Source organism: Panthera onca, chromosome A3, assembly GCF_046562875.1.
Source record: "Panthera onca isolate mPanOnc1 chromosome A3, mPanOnc1 haplotype 2, whole genome shotgun sequence".
In the NCBI taxonomy this organism is placed as follows: domain Eukaryota; kingdom Metazoa; phylum Chordata; class Mammalia; order Carnivora; family Felidae; genus Panthera; species Panthera onca.
Genome location: NC_138341.1, coordinates 26,678,081 through 26,693,259, shown reverse-complemented (window position 1 = coordinate 26,693,259; position 15,179 = coordinate 26,678,081). Strand labels below are relative to the sequence as shown.

The 15,179-nt window shown below is 40.1% G+C and overlaps 1 protein-coding gene across 1 annotated transcript in view; it reads right to left on the bottom strand.

Annotated features, from left to right (window-relative positions):
• The window catches only part of TTC27 (tetratricopeptide repeat domain 27), a 176,911-nt gene that overhangs the window by 93,877 nt on the left and 67,855 nt on the right, over positions 1 to 15,179 (bottom strand). Inside the window, exon 10 of the mRNA XM_078444804.2 lies at positions 11,281 to 11,394. Coding sequence (XP_078300930.1) covers positions 11,281 to 11,394 — 114 coding nt within the window. The remainder of the gene's footprint in view (positions 1 to 11,280; positions 11,395 to 15,179) is intronic.

Sequence of the window (15,179 nt, the reverse complement as noted above, 5' to 3'; positions counted from 1 at the left end):
GTCTCCCTCTCTCTCTGTCCCTTCCACTCTCATGCTCTCTCTCTCTCTCTCCAAAATAAATATTTAAAAATTTAGTAACAATAAAAATTAGGAAATGAAAACACAAGTTGGCTTGTTTATAATCTGCAAGGATTATAAAAGTGCAAAAGAATACCAAATATTTATTATTAAAACCTAAGTGAAAGTTTTAAACTCCCAGCATCATCTTTTCTAAAAAAAAGTTAAAGAGTTCAGTTTAATAAATATACCCTACCTTCCTTGGTGGGTGTCCAATGCCAAGCTCCTGTTCTTCAGAGCTCAATGTCAATTGGCCCCAGATTCTGTGACACTTAATCACACTCACCTCTAAGGTTCCTCCTGGCACTCAGTCTCCCATTAAATCACAACTCTGGCCTCCAGACCTGGGTAAATGACCTTTTAGCCTCTGTTCTCTAAGTCCTGGGGCAGGCACGAGACAGAAAAACATCTGGAGCTACTAAAGATTAACAGCCTACCTCTGCCTAAGGCAGTCTTTCTCAAAAGCGCCCATAATCACCACCCCAACGCTGAGCTCACCCCGAAGCTCTGAGGGCTAGGCTGAAGAGCTATACTTTCACAAGCACCTCAGAAGTGCTCCCGTGTTCAGGCAAGTTTGGGTAACGTTGCACAAGGCCGTTAGGATGCACACAGGGTTTTCTTCCAGGGAAAACTGACGTGTCCATTTAGTCAACACAATCCGACTCTGTCCACAGAACTTCAGCATGTTCCTACCTGGAATCCAACCAGAGTTATCGTTTAGGGCCGCCTTGGAAGTGTGCTTCAGTGGGTGTGCTTTCTTCTATCCTTTCAGGAAGTTCCTTTGCTGTTTCCTATCGTTCACTTTTCTGTAACTTTCTAGGCTTTTCAAAAACATTTTTTACTGCTAATAATAAAGATCATTTTAGGGGCGCCTGGGTGGCTCAGTCGGTTAAGAGTCCGACTTCTGCTCACATCATGATCTCAGGGTTTGTGAGTTCGAGCCACGCATCGGGCTCTCTGCTTGTCAAGTGTGGCGTCTGCTTCCAATTCTCTGTGTCCCTCTCTCTGGGTCCCTCCCCAACTTGTGCTCTCAATCTTTCAAAAATAAATAAACATGGCCTCATACAGCTATATGGCTGGAAAAGGGAAGAGTAATGTTAACACCTTTTTTAGTTAATTGTAGATATTATTCTTAAACTGTATGTGAACTAACTTGGATTTAAATTAAAAATTAAATAAAGAATATTGGGGCGCCTGGGTGGTGCAGTCGGTTAAGCGTCCGACTTCAGCCAGGTCACGATCTCACGGTCCGTGAGTTCGAGCCCCGCATCGGGCTCTGGGCTGATGGCTCGGAGCCTGGAGCCTGTTTCCGATTCTGTGTCTCCCTCTCTCTCTGTCCCTCCCCCGTTCATGCTCTGTCTCTCTCTGTCCCAAAAATAAAATAAACGTTGAAAAAAAAATTTAAAAAAAAAATAAAAATAAATAAATAAATGAATATTAAAAAATAAAGTTCATCTTATGCTGTCTATTACTCGTCCCACTTTTATTTCACTTGTCTCTGAACTAATCATTGCCTATTCTCTACCAAACTGTTATTATGAAATCCATATCCTGGTTTCAGCCTAGCCATGTCCCTCAGGACAGCCTCTTTACTTGGCCTTGGCAGAAGCCAATTTCACTCGCCCCTGTGCATGTCCTCTTCCCTCATAGCACCCCATCCTGAGAGTGGCAGAGTTCCATTTCCTTCCCCTCTCACCTCAACTGTTGGCCTGAAGAGGCAGAGTTCTGCAACCCAAGCCTCTCTCACAAAAGCCTCTATTCACTTCTTCCTGCCTGTGCTCATTCAATTCCTTTCCTCTAGACAATGCAAAGTCTTATTATATTGATATCTTTTTTTAAGCCAGTTCTCGTAGCTTCCTCAGAACACTACAGCATGTCGGATTCCCTTGGATAGCAAGAACTTCAAAATCCAAGGGAGACCAGACCTGGTTTGAATTCTAGCCCAGCTATAAGACCTTGGGTAAGTCACTTAAAATTTCTGTCCTTCGTCCCTCATTAATAAAAATGTAGATAATGCCGATAAGCTAGACTTATTTAGCACCCGGCATATTAAGGGTTCAGTGAACAGTGGTAACTAGACACAATTCTAAATAAATAGCGGTTAACTATAATCATTCCAACAAATAAAAGCACAGCTACAATCACACGAGCAAATCCTAGTATGCTTTTCAGAAACTTTCAAATGCCGCAAATGATTACTCATGCAGGTGAAGAACAGAGTCGGAATGGACATGTTTTCATCTCTCAGATTTTTAAAAAACTCAGTGGCATGACTCAGCATATTAAATGTGAAGCACTGTAATTATCCCAAAGTTTTCAGATTTTCCAGGTAGTAATGACTGCTTTTAGTAAGTTATATGAAGGATTGGGCAGCTTTATTTTCTTGTACCTAAACTTTCCCTCCTGTAAAGTGCAGATAATAATAACAGTCCAGATTTATTGAGGGTTTACTATATGCCTGGCACTATTCCAAGTACTTCACGAAAATTAACTCATTGAATCTCTCAACATCTGTATGAGGCAGGCTCTACTTCCTGCTCTCTCTGTTCTACAGAGGAGTGAAGCACAAGAGATTAGGGGGCTTAACCCTGGCCATCATACTTGACCTCTCTTCCTCTTGGATTGGGAGGTCTGTGGACAATGAAAGCTGGTGCCTTTCTGACAACAGACATTCTGATACTGAAGCAGGCAGAGAAAAGCAGAGATGGGAAAACACAGGTGAGAAAAGACAGAAAGAGAAAGGGCTGATGATCTGGTTGAGCCCCTAAATCTCAGCTATCGCTGACATTGGAATACCCCAAGATTTCCCAGTTCTAACAGCCAATACGTTTCCTTCTTTACAGCCAGTTTGAATGGGGTTTCTGTCCCTTACAACGAAAAGATTCCTTATTGAAACCTGTTCTTAAATTTTACCGAAGCAGAAGTGTAAAGGGTCTTGAAAAGCTCTAAACTTCAATCTATCCTTACAAGCACCTTGTATTTAGGAGAGGATATTTAAAATAAGTATAAATATCAAATGTAATTTCTCAAATTTTGAAGCTATACCCACTAATTAGGCAAGCCCAGCCATAACCACAGTCAGTTTGAATTACTACACTATGTGCCTATCCCCCATCCCCTTCTTCCGGGGCTCCACAATGGCAGTGGTATGTATACTCCCCACTCACACAAATGGTCACACATCAAGGTCAATACCAAGCCTGTCAAGTACAATGAATGTGGATGTGCTTTTATGAAGATACATGGAAATATCAGAGCACAGTCATATCCTGAGACACTAAAACATGAGAGAGCATTCTTTAATGCAGAACAAATGACCAGTTTGTAATATAAAGAAAAAGTGTTGGTTTTTTGGTACGTTGAGAAATACAGAGTGAACCTTCCCTTATCACTTCTAATGGTCTCAAAAGGTAGTAATTTATACTTGAAAGTCATCATTTTTTAGGAAACCCTGTAAGAAAAAACTGACATCTCTTTATCTCTTTTCCCACCCGCTAAAACATTACAACCAACAAAACTGGAAATTACTATCCTCTGAGAACACTAAGCTAACCTTTGTGATCACGGTGATTGTTCTGTTACTGTTAGCTCTGGCACTGGGCTGAAGATCTGGACTGGAATGATATGAAAAAGGACTGGTCTGTACAGCTCATGGATGACTCAAGTGCCAGATGAAAATTTGATCTTTAATTTAGCCAATTCTCAAAGAGCCCTGCTAATAAGTAGCTAATTCAAACATGAAGCAAACATCCACTGAATGCCTATTCTGAGAATACAAAAATAAATAAAATAAAGAACTTGATCCCTCAAGAAGCTCACGTTCTAGATGTGAAGACAGAAATGTTTCCAATAAAGTATAATATAATTCAGTAAATGCTCAAATATAGCTACAGAAACACAACCCAGGAAGAAATCATACACAAATGGTCAGTTAATTTTTCAACAAAAGGACCAACCAGTGAAGAGAAAAACTAAGGACAATTACAACAATCTTGGTGAGAAATGATAAAGATCCTAAGGTGGTATAATTCTCTCATAAGGTGAGGGATAAAACAACTTCAGGGGCGCCTGGGTGGCTCAGCTGATTAAACGTCTGACTCTTGATTTCAATTCAGGCCATGATCTCCCAGTTCGTGGGTTTGAGCCCCTTGTCAGGCTCTGTACTGACAAGTAGGGAGCCTGCTTGGGATTTTCTGTCTTCCTCTCTCTCTGCCCCTCCCTGGCTTTTTCTCTCTAAATAAATAAACATTAAAAAAAAAAAAAAACAACTTCAGAAATCCTCTTCTCACAAAACTCAGAATGAAGCTAAGATAGGTCAGAAGCCGGGGTTTGCTCAGGGACACCTTCCCTCATAGTCATTATCTGGCTGAGGAATGGGAGGTCACAGGAGGACATTAACTATCCCTCACCACTCACCCCTGTGAGAATGCCAAGGGGAGTTTCCGGCACTGGACGCCACAGGATGGCATCCTCTACAGCTGGACATCTTGCTGAGAAACTGGGGGGTCCTGGGGAGCTCCTACCCAGAGAACATGCCTCCAGCTTAGTATAACTAACATATTACATCCTACAGCTGGGTCCTCTACCTTCTTTCTTGTGGTCATAGCCCAATCTCTTTGAGAGAACCACACACTTACACAATGATTATAAGCTGAGATGATTCACATAAGCTACGTCTCTGCCCCCAACTACTGCCTTCCTGCCCAATGTTCTTTATGACGACGTGCAAAGGGCAGTTCTGATGTGATGCCTTGACCCAAGGTCTGCCTGTGGTCTAAGGACAGAAAGGGAGGCTCTGTGTTAACACATTTGTTGCAGAGCTAATTTTACATATTATCAACCACATACACATATTTGGAACTGTTGGATCTTTTTTCTGACCCTGCTATCCCATCCTTTAAATACTTTAACTTGTTCTTGATGAATAGGTGCTTCTCCTAAGCATGCTAAGCCTTTTGTATCTGCTGAGGCCTCCCTGAGCTCAGTGGCCTAACAACACCTCACAAATTGTTTAGTTCACTGCTCTGTGCAGAGCTCAACTGTTGGGCCTTCACTCTGGTGAGGGTGACCCACTATTCTAGGCTATCTGTGACTTCTGTGACTCACAACCACTGGCTGATGCTTCAGACAATAACTGAGAAAAGCTCCTCCTCATGAAGGTCTCTATCTCTTGTTACCGGCTCTTCACTTGGGATCTAGGCACTGCTACCAGCTCCCCTGGACGCCATCTCTGGCCCCTAGACTGAAGCACACTGTTTGCATGCGCCATCTAGGGGGTGTTGTCCAGACCTTACAGGTCTTGTCAGAAGGAAAGGAATAAGGAAATAAAGCAAGAGGATATATGGGGCCTGTTTGAAAAAAGAAGCATCTCTGTTATAATTACCTCAGATCCAGAGTTCAGGGCCCCAGGGGAAGGTGCAGAAGGAAGATTCTTGGCAACCCTAAAGAAGCCTGCCAGTTAGACACACCCTGGCCAGGTGTGCAGTCTGTAGTCAGCCCTTCCATTCTAGGGAAAGGCCTCTCAAAGAGATCCACATAACTGCAGAGGAAGTTCACAATGACCACTAGTATCAACATTGGAGATTATCAGGCATTTAAGGAAAAGCAATACCAAGAAAAAAAGGGCCAAAAGGCACCTGGGTGACTTCAGTTCAGGCCATGATCTTGCCGTTCATGAGTTCAAGTCCCACATCGGGCTAACTGTTGTGAGCACAGAGCCAGCTTTGGATCCTCTGTTCCCCTCTGTCTCCCCTGCTTGCATTCTCTCTCTCTCTCTCTCTCTCTCAAAACAACAACAACAACACAGAAAAGAAAAGAAAAGAAAAGAAAAGAAAAGAAAAGAAAAGAAAGAAAAGAGAAAAAAACAGCCAAGATGAACATATAAAATAATTTGTTACTGAGGAGACAGAATTCATGGAAAATTCTAATGAACAACGTGCAAAGAAATTAAATGAGACACTGCATCAATGAAACAAGAAAAGGCTATTAGAAAAAAAACTGGAAAAATACAGAATTCCCAAAAACTAAAATAATTTTCAAATATTATTTTTAATGAAATAAAGGTTATTAAGAATAGAGCACTGACAAAAAAAAAAAAAGGCAAAGAATTGTGATTCAAATCACTATATTGTACACCTGAAACTAACTGTAAATTGAAAGAAAAAAAGAAACAAAGAAAGAAAGAAAGAAAGAAAGAAAGAGAAAGAAAGAAGGGGAATTGTCAAAATAAAAAGCTACAAGGATAGGCTGAATATATTAATGATCAAAACTAGTGATACAGAAAAAAGGGTAAAAGAAATCTCCCATGACATCAAGCAAAAGTACAAAGAGATAGAAAGCATGAAGAGAAGAGTCATACAAGATAAATTCAAGAGATCTCACATAAGTCTACAGAACTGAACCAGAGAAAAAAGCTTTTTAAAAAAGGGAGAAAAAGTATAATTAAAGAAATAATAGAGGGGTGCCTGGGTGGCTCAGTCAGTTAAGCATCTGACATTGGCCCTGGTCATGATCTCGCAGTTTGTGAGTTTGAGCCCTGGCGTCGGGCTCTGTGCTGACAGCTCGGAGCCTGAAGCCTGCTTCAGATTCTGTGTCTCCCTGTCTCTCTCTCTGCCCCTGCCCCACTCATGGTCTGTCTCTCTCTCAAAAATAAACATTAAAAAAAATTTTTTTTTAATTAAAAAAAAAAGAATAAAAAAAATACTCCCAAACTATAGAGATGTGATTGTTCACACTTAAAGAACCTGGTAAGTACTCCAACAAGAGAAATAATAATAGTTATATCATTTGTTAAGTACTTCCTGCATGAGAGACATTGATCTAAATATTAATTAATATAATCCTAATAAGTACGTTTATGCCATAATATACATGAAGAAACTGAGTCACAGAGAGATTAGGTAGCTTGTGTAAGGCAAAAGCAGCTATGACGTGATAGAGCTAGCATCTGAAAGCAGGTAGTATGATGCCAGAACCCATGCTCACATTGAGACATATCCAGAATTCCAAGTATGGAGAGCAAATTCTAAAAGTGTTCAAAATGAGAAGAAAAATATCACTTAAAATGGAACAAAGTCAAACTGCTATATTTATCAGCAAACTAGGATGTCAGAAGATATTAAAGAAATGACCTCATTTAAAGTCCTAGAAAAAGATGATTTTGAAACTAGAATTCTATACCCAACCCAACTAAGAAATTCTGATGGAAAAATACATTCACAAAGACTCAAATTTTACCACCTGCTTCCTTCATATGAAAAGTTACACAAAAGGTAATAAAAAAGACAATAAGGAAAACAAGGAAGGTACCAACTGAAATAAAAAGAAACAGTAGTAGCTGACTACAACCTAGAATAAGTTAAAAAAAAAAAAAAAAAAAGGCAAAAAAGAAGGCTGTCATGCCAGCCTTTGTCAAGTAGCAAAAGTTTAGAGACAAAGCATTCAACTTCTTCTCCATAGGTATAATCACAGGTTTTGATTGTATAATTAACATATATAATCATAATTGTAATGTAAAACTGATTTAAAATTTTAAAAATCAACATATAGATGAAACACAGATGACATCAATTACAGAGTAAAATGCAGAGTAATAATCCCTAATAATTGCCAAAAAAAAGCATAAAAATGGAAGAGGGGATGAGAGGTGTACTGATTTCATCCATAATTCACAATGTGGAGGCAAGAGATTCCATCTAAAGTTGATAAACCTAGAAATAGAATATAAGCATTTAAATAAGTATAATACAAGTGTAATATTTAAAGTTATGATGGAAACCACTAGCATAAACAACAAAAAAAAAAAGAAACTGCTAAAAAATGGGCTAGGAATTGGAGGAAAATATGTATCTTTCATTTGTGATCCTTCGGAGTAGATTAAAATGTTTTTACCATGTGCAGTACCAAAGCTCCTAATAGGCAGTTTTAAAGCCAAAATATTAATTAAAGGGCACCTTGAAAAATAAAGGATAGGTTCAGTAAATTACAGAACCTACCCTTAGCAGAGTAACATACACCTACCGGAACGAATGAACTAGATCCACAGGCACCAACATGCAAAGTTGATCAGGCTGTTATACCTTATACCTTAAGTATAAGGTATACCTCAAGGTATAAGGTAATAAAGACTGCATGATCCTACTGATGTTTAAGAATACTTACGCTAAAGAACCCAGAAATGGACCCACAAACGTATGGCCAACTAATCTTTGACAAAGCAGGAAACAATATCCAATGGAATCAAGATAGTCTCTTCAGCAAATGGTGCTGGGAAAACTGGACAGCGACATGCAGAAGAATGAACCTGGACCACTTTCTTACACCATACACAGAAATAAACTCAAAATGGATTAAAGACCTCGAAGTAAGACAGGAAGCCATCAAAATCCTCGAGGAGAAAGCAGGCAAAAACCTCTTTGATCTTGGCCGCAGCAAATTCTTACTCAATACGTCTCCAGAGGCAAGGGAAACAAAAGCAAAAATGAACTATTGGGACCTCCTCAAAATAAAAAGCTTCTGCACAGCAAAGGAAACAATCAGCAAAACTAAAAGCCAACCGACAGAATGGGAGAAGATATTTGCAAGTGACATATCAGATAAAGGGTTAGTGTCCAAAATCTATAAAGAACTTATCAAACTCAACACCCAAAACACAAATAATCCAGTGAAGAAATGGGCAAAAGACAGGAATAGACACTTCTCCAAAGAAGACATCCAGATGGCCAACTGACACATGAAAAAATGCTCCACATCACTCATCATCAGGGAAATACAAATCAAAACCACAATGAGATACCACCTCACACCTGTCAGAATGGCTAACATTAACAACTCAGGCAACAACGGATGTTGGCGAGGATGCGGAGAAAGAGGATCTCTTTTGCATTGTTGATGGCAATGCAAGCTGGTGCAGCCACTCTGGAAAACTGTATGGAGGTTCCTCAGAAAACGAAAAATAGAACTACCCTACGACCCAGCAATTGCACTCCTAGGCATTTATCCACGGGATACAGGTGTGCTGTTTCAAAGGGACACATGCACTCCAATGTTTATAGCAGCACTATCGACAATAGCTAAAGTATGGAAAGAGTCCAAATGTCCATCTATGGATGAATAAAGAAGATGTGGTATATATGTACAATGGAGTATTACTCGGCAATCAAAAAGAATGAAATCTTGCCATTTGCAACAACGTGGATGGAACTGGAGGCTATTATGCTAAGTGAAATTAGTCAGTCAGAGAAAGACAAAAATCATATGACTTCACTCATATGAGGACTTTAAGAGACAAGACAGATAAACAAACGTAAGGGAAGGGAAACAAAAATAATATGAAAACAGGGAGGGGGACAAAACAGAAGAGACTCATAAATATGGAGAACAAACGGAGGGTTACTGGAGGGGTTGTGGGGGGGGGTGGGCTAAATGGGTAAGGGGCATTAAGAAATCTACTCCTGAAATCATTGTTGCACTACATGCTAATTCGGATGTAAATTTTAAAAAATTTAAAAATTTAAAAAAAAAATTTGACCAGGGTCTCATCATGTAGGAGTTCCTCATATCGTTCTTACAATTATTAAAAAAAAAAAAAAAAAAAGGTATTTGTACTTTTTAAATGTTTATTTATTTTTGACAGAGAGAAAGAAGAAGGAAGGGGCAAAGAGAGAAGGGGACAGAGGATTCAAGGCAGGCTCTGTGCTGACAGTGGAGAGCCTGATGCGGGGCTCGAACTTGCAAATGGGGAGATTATGACCTGAGATGAAGCTAGATGCTTAACCAAAACTGAGCTACCTAAACACCCCAAAAAAGAAATTTTTTAAAATATCAGTTTCACTGGCTTCACAAAATCCTACGTCTTTTGTAACATTTTTAATTTTTCTTGGCAATCAATTTGCATCATGGTTATTAGTTTATTAGAATGAAAAGAGATGCTATTTAGTCACTGGATGAGAATAAACATTAGTATTAAATGGAGATGATGCCTGAATGCAGATTAATTTTGATTATTTTTGCATTAGGATGAATTTTATCTCCTTACACATTCTGTACCTATGGAACCACTTATCTTATTAACTCTTATATTGCCTCTTTAAATACTCATCATAAACCTTTGCTGCAAGTCGTATTATTACTCTCTTTTGCAGATGATGAAAATGAAGTTTAGAGGTGAGATGTGATATAATAAGAAGTACATATTTAGTCTTCATCCCTGGATCCTAGCATGGAGTTTCTAAAACTCTCATAACTTCCTCTAAAACTCTCATAACTCTCATGCTTCCTTAAAGGAGCATCTGTTGTTATTCCTAAGCCCCTCGCACCATTCCTCAGGCCAAGATACCGAGGTGACTCCTGAAGGATGGGAGCTAGCTGACACAGGAACCAACCAGGCAGTTTTGGGGCTGGAACTCTGAGCCACACTCCCACCCTCAGGGGAGGGGAGCAGGGCTGGGGAATAAGTTATTCACCAATGGCCAATGACTTAATCAATCATGCCTACATTAACAGAAGCTCCATAAAAACCCTAAAACAAATAGATTTAGCGAGTTTCCAGGTTGGTGCACCTACCACATGCTGAGAGGGTGATGCACCCCAAATTCCACAAGGAGAGAAGCTCCTGTGCTCAGGATGCTTCCAGACCTCGCCCTAAGTGCCTCTGCATCTGGCTGTTCATCTGTATCCTTTATAATATCCTTTATAATAAACATTAATAGTAAGTAAAGCTTCCCTGAGTTCTGTGAGCCATTCTAGCAAATTATCAGACCCCAGGAGGGAGTCAGAACCCACGATTTACAGCCAGTCAGTCAGAAGTACCAGACTTGAGATTGGCATCTACAGTAGAGGACAGTGGTGTAGGTCTGAGCCCTTAACCTAGGGGGTATGAACTAATTCCAGGAAGTGTCAGAATTGAATTAAAGTGTAGGACACCCAGTTGATATCCACAGGGAAGTGGAGAAATGCCTGGTGTGGAAGACCCACACATCTGGTGGAAGAAGTGTTGTAAGCAGAGGAACAGTTTTCCTTAGGTTAAATAATGTGGTCACAGAGCTACTAAGTGACACAGTTGGGCTTTGGAGCCAAATGAACTCTAGAACCTATACCCTAAATAATGCCAAAATGAACAAAATGAAAGCTATCTCATTCTCTTATATTTATAACACAGATGTATGCTTTTTAATAGCAAAAGAGAGTTGGGAGAATAACAAGAATTGTCACATGAATTCTCACCTGCGTCTGCCTCATTGCCCGTTCCACTCGGCGTGTGCTTCCTCTCTCAAGTTTCGTCCGGAGGATCAAGGCTGATGTCTGAATGGCCCAAAACTTTGGTTGTGAAAGCAAAAACTGTCAGAAGAGGAAAAAAAAACAAAAACACAAAAAGAAGGGATAAGCTCAGTGATCGCTCTCTGATTAGTACAAAACTCATTCTTCCAAAAATATCAGAATACAACTGGAGATTTGAAAATCTTCTCTGTAAAAAAATAATAATAAAACGTGCTGTCAAGTATTTTTGTGAAGAGTGTGTTCATTTGAGCAGTCATTACTTAACCTAGTGGATCCAATCTATTGAATAAATCCCTTAAGGAACAAATCAAAATCTTTCCAGATAAAACAGTGGGCAGAGTATATCACAACAGGAATTAATAAGTCTTTTATTTCACGAGTTATTTAAAAAATGTGAGAAAATAAACCACCTAAAAATATCTTCCTCAAATTTGAAATAAATTTTTAAAAATCACCCAAACTCAAGCATAAAAACAAACCATTAGAAATCTTGTAACTTTTCACTTGAAAAATATCCTAATTCACACATGCAAATGCAAATCAAACTTTAAGTACACAGAATGCCTAAGAATTAAGTTGTTCACTTAAAGGCAAAAGATCTTTCTTTCTACACATATTACAGAAAACAATACTAAAATGTATGAGAATGCTTTCTGGCCTTGGTTAGGGTAGTGAGTCTCCGATTTAGTTAAAATGCTTTCCTAGAGGGCGCATCTTAACAAAGACTGGCCTAAAACAAAACCTCAAATATACAAGTACTGGGTCCTAACCCCAGAAAGCTGTGACTGCCAAGCATTCAGAGAATGGAGTAGAAACCACGGAATATGACAACAGATGTACTGGAGAAAAATAAAAGTTCTAGGTGAGTGAAACGGGCAAAATGTATGACAATGAGAATGCAGTAGGCGCTACTTGATGTAACAAACACAATTTTCACTCTGCTCCTGATCTAGAATCCAATACTGTCTCCCCATGATCATTCACAACTGTAACTTTCAGTCAAGATTGCTGCAAAACAAGGGAAAATGCTTATTTGTCTGCCAGCTGACCATATCCTTGATCATTTGCTTGTTTCCAAAAGTCAGTGTAGAAAACACCCTAGTTAATTAAGAATCCAATTAATCATTCAAAACCAAGCTGCAGGTTAGAAGCACCTGAGAAGCTTTTGCCTTGTTTTGTTTTGTTTTTTAAGTAAATCAGATCTCTGAGAGCAGGATCTGGTAAAAGTGGTTTTTTTTTTAGAGCTTTTTTTTTTTTTTTTTTTTTTTTTTATTTTTGGGACAGAGAGAGACAAAGCATGAACGGGGGAGGGGCAGAGAGAGAGGGAGACACAGAATCGGAAACAGGCTCCAGGCTCCGAGCCATCAGCCCAGAGCCTGACGCGGGGCTCGAACTCACGGACCGCGAGATCGTGACCTGGCTGAAGTCGGACGCTTAACCGACTGCGCCACCCAGGCGCCCCTGGTAAAAGTGTTTTTTAAAACACTCCCCAGGTCATTCTAAACTGTAGCCAAGTTTAGGAACCACTAAGATACACAACTGTTTATCTTTGGTCACATTCATTTATAACTCCAAATTCTCATTAGAAGTTAGCAGGAAGACCGTCCATGAGCACCGCGTGAGCTAACTGCCGGCCCCTTTAGGCATTTGAATTTTCAACTCCAAATCAAGACCAACTCCCTTACAATAAAAAGGAAAAGAAAGCACCAAAGGGTTCGACCGCTTGCTCTAAGCCACACATTTGTTAGTAGCAAAAGCAGATTCTAATATCTGGCCTCTTGGTCTCTGGAACATCTTTATCTTGTTTTTTCAACATGTTTTCCAGACACGATTACCTCCTGGAAATGATGACACTACCCAGGAAAGAGTGGTAGAGCAACATGAGTGGAGGACACAGTAAGGAAGGCTGGGAAACTGCTTTGCTAAGGGGGAGTGGGATGAGGAGTGAACAAAACCTCCACGAATAAGGGCGGAGGAGAATCAACAGAATGGAGTCTCACCAAAGTGTGTTCGTTCATGGATTCACATGAGCACCCACTCTGCGCAAGGCCATGTGCACAGGCCCCACAGACAAACTAGCAAGCAAGACAGACAAAGTGGCTGCCCTCACAGAATCTACTTTCTAATGCAACATCTATTAGGTAATCTTATCCTTCTATAACTAACTGTGCAAATTATTTTATCCCCTTGAAATATGCTTTACCAGATTAATCTATACCCTTATCTCAGCCTTCAGTAACTAAAATCTGCAAGAAGAATGGCTTCACCAACATAAATAGGTGTATGTGGCACTATAAAGAGATACACGATGAAGTATAAAAGACATAAAAAAAAAACACTTAAAATGTGTAACATTACTTGATCTCAAGAATTTTCAAAGGAATGAACTCTTCATCAAGTGAATCTGCAAAGTGATTCTCCAACCCACAATGGGTCACATCACTGCATTTTTTTCTCTTCACCTTATTAAAGGGACTGTCTCTGTAACCCTGTGACAGGATGGAAGAGTGCTGAGGGAAGGGCTCTGGAGAATAGCACGAACATTCTCCAAGCCAGCCAGAGCTTGCTCAGAATCCCAGCTTCACCATGTGAGGTGACCAGATGGGTGACCTTGGGAAGTTACTTGACCTCCTCTCTAAAACAGCAGTGGGGACTCCCATGTCTCACGGGTTGTGAGGATTAAATATGAATAGGTAAAGCTTAGCAAGCCTCTGAGTATCCACAGAAGTGGCCCCCTCCAGGATTTCTCCTCCTGTAACACCTTCTCTCACCCCTAACAGAAAGTCACCATCCAGAGTGAACACAGGTTGATGACACTAACCTCTGATAGGGTTCAGGACATGGTTTCGCCAAAACATGGCACCTGGGCATATTGAATATTTTAAGCCCATGGAGTCTGAGAAACAGCAGAAGCAGGAAGATCACTCCGACCTTCCCCCTGCCCCTCTGCCCTGAAACAGGTCATAAAACCCTCAAGGTGAGAGATATCCTACCTACACCCAGAAGAAAGGAGCATCCTTTACACTCACACACTCTTTGACCTTGCACACTCCTCCTCCATGATGCCCACTCTTCATCAGACCGAGCGTAAAATACTCAGATTGAACTTTTTCAGGTCTTCTTTTCCTTATGAAGCCCTCCATGTCACAAAAAAACCTATACTACATAAATCTGTGTGCTTTTCTCCCGTTAATCCGTCAGGTTAATTTGCAGACCCAGCCCTAAAAAGGTGGAAGGAAACCTGTCCTCCCCTACAGCTCCCAACCGCACTGACCACTTTGTCAATGGTGTGTCAGGACAGAGATCAGCTCAGGCCACGGGCTTGTCAGAGTTAAAGCCCAGCTTTAAGGTTTGCACACCAAGTAGGGGAGATATTTTCCTGAGAGAAAAAAAATCAGACTGTTTTCTGTGCTGGCATGAGAACAAGAGTTTGCCTGAGACTTTTATGCGAAGGTCAAGCAAAACATTCTCACTAAACACCGAGAATAAAATGCAATCTGACAAACGGACATTTGAAAAGCTTTAAAGAGGGAACTGGTTGGATAATGGTATCACTGAAGAATGCATATATCGTATATCTGTTTGGCCAGGAGATATAAAGACTTGGTTGGGAAAGTCTTTCTAAAAGGAGGTAACTGCAGATAGGCTGTGTTTAATATATTTTATAGAACACTGCTGCCCACAAGGTAAGTCGATCGTAATTAGGTAAAGAAAAAGAAAATTAAACGGGGGATATACACTATAATGCTCTGCCAACTTTGGAAGAAAATGTTATTTTTAAGACATTTCTGATCTAATAGTAGAGCAGGCAAACCCAGTGGAGAGAGCACCCACCTAACCATCCA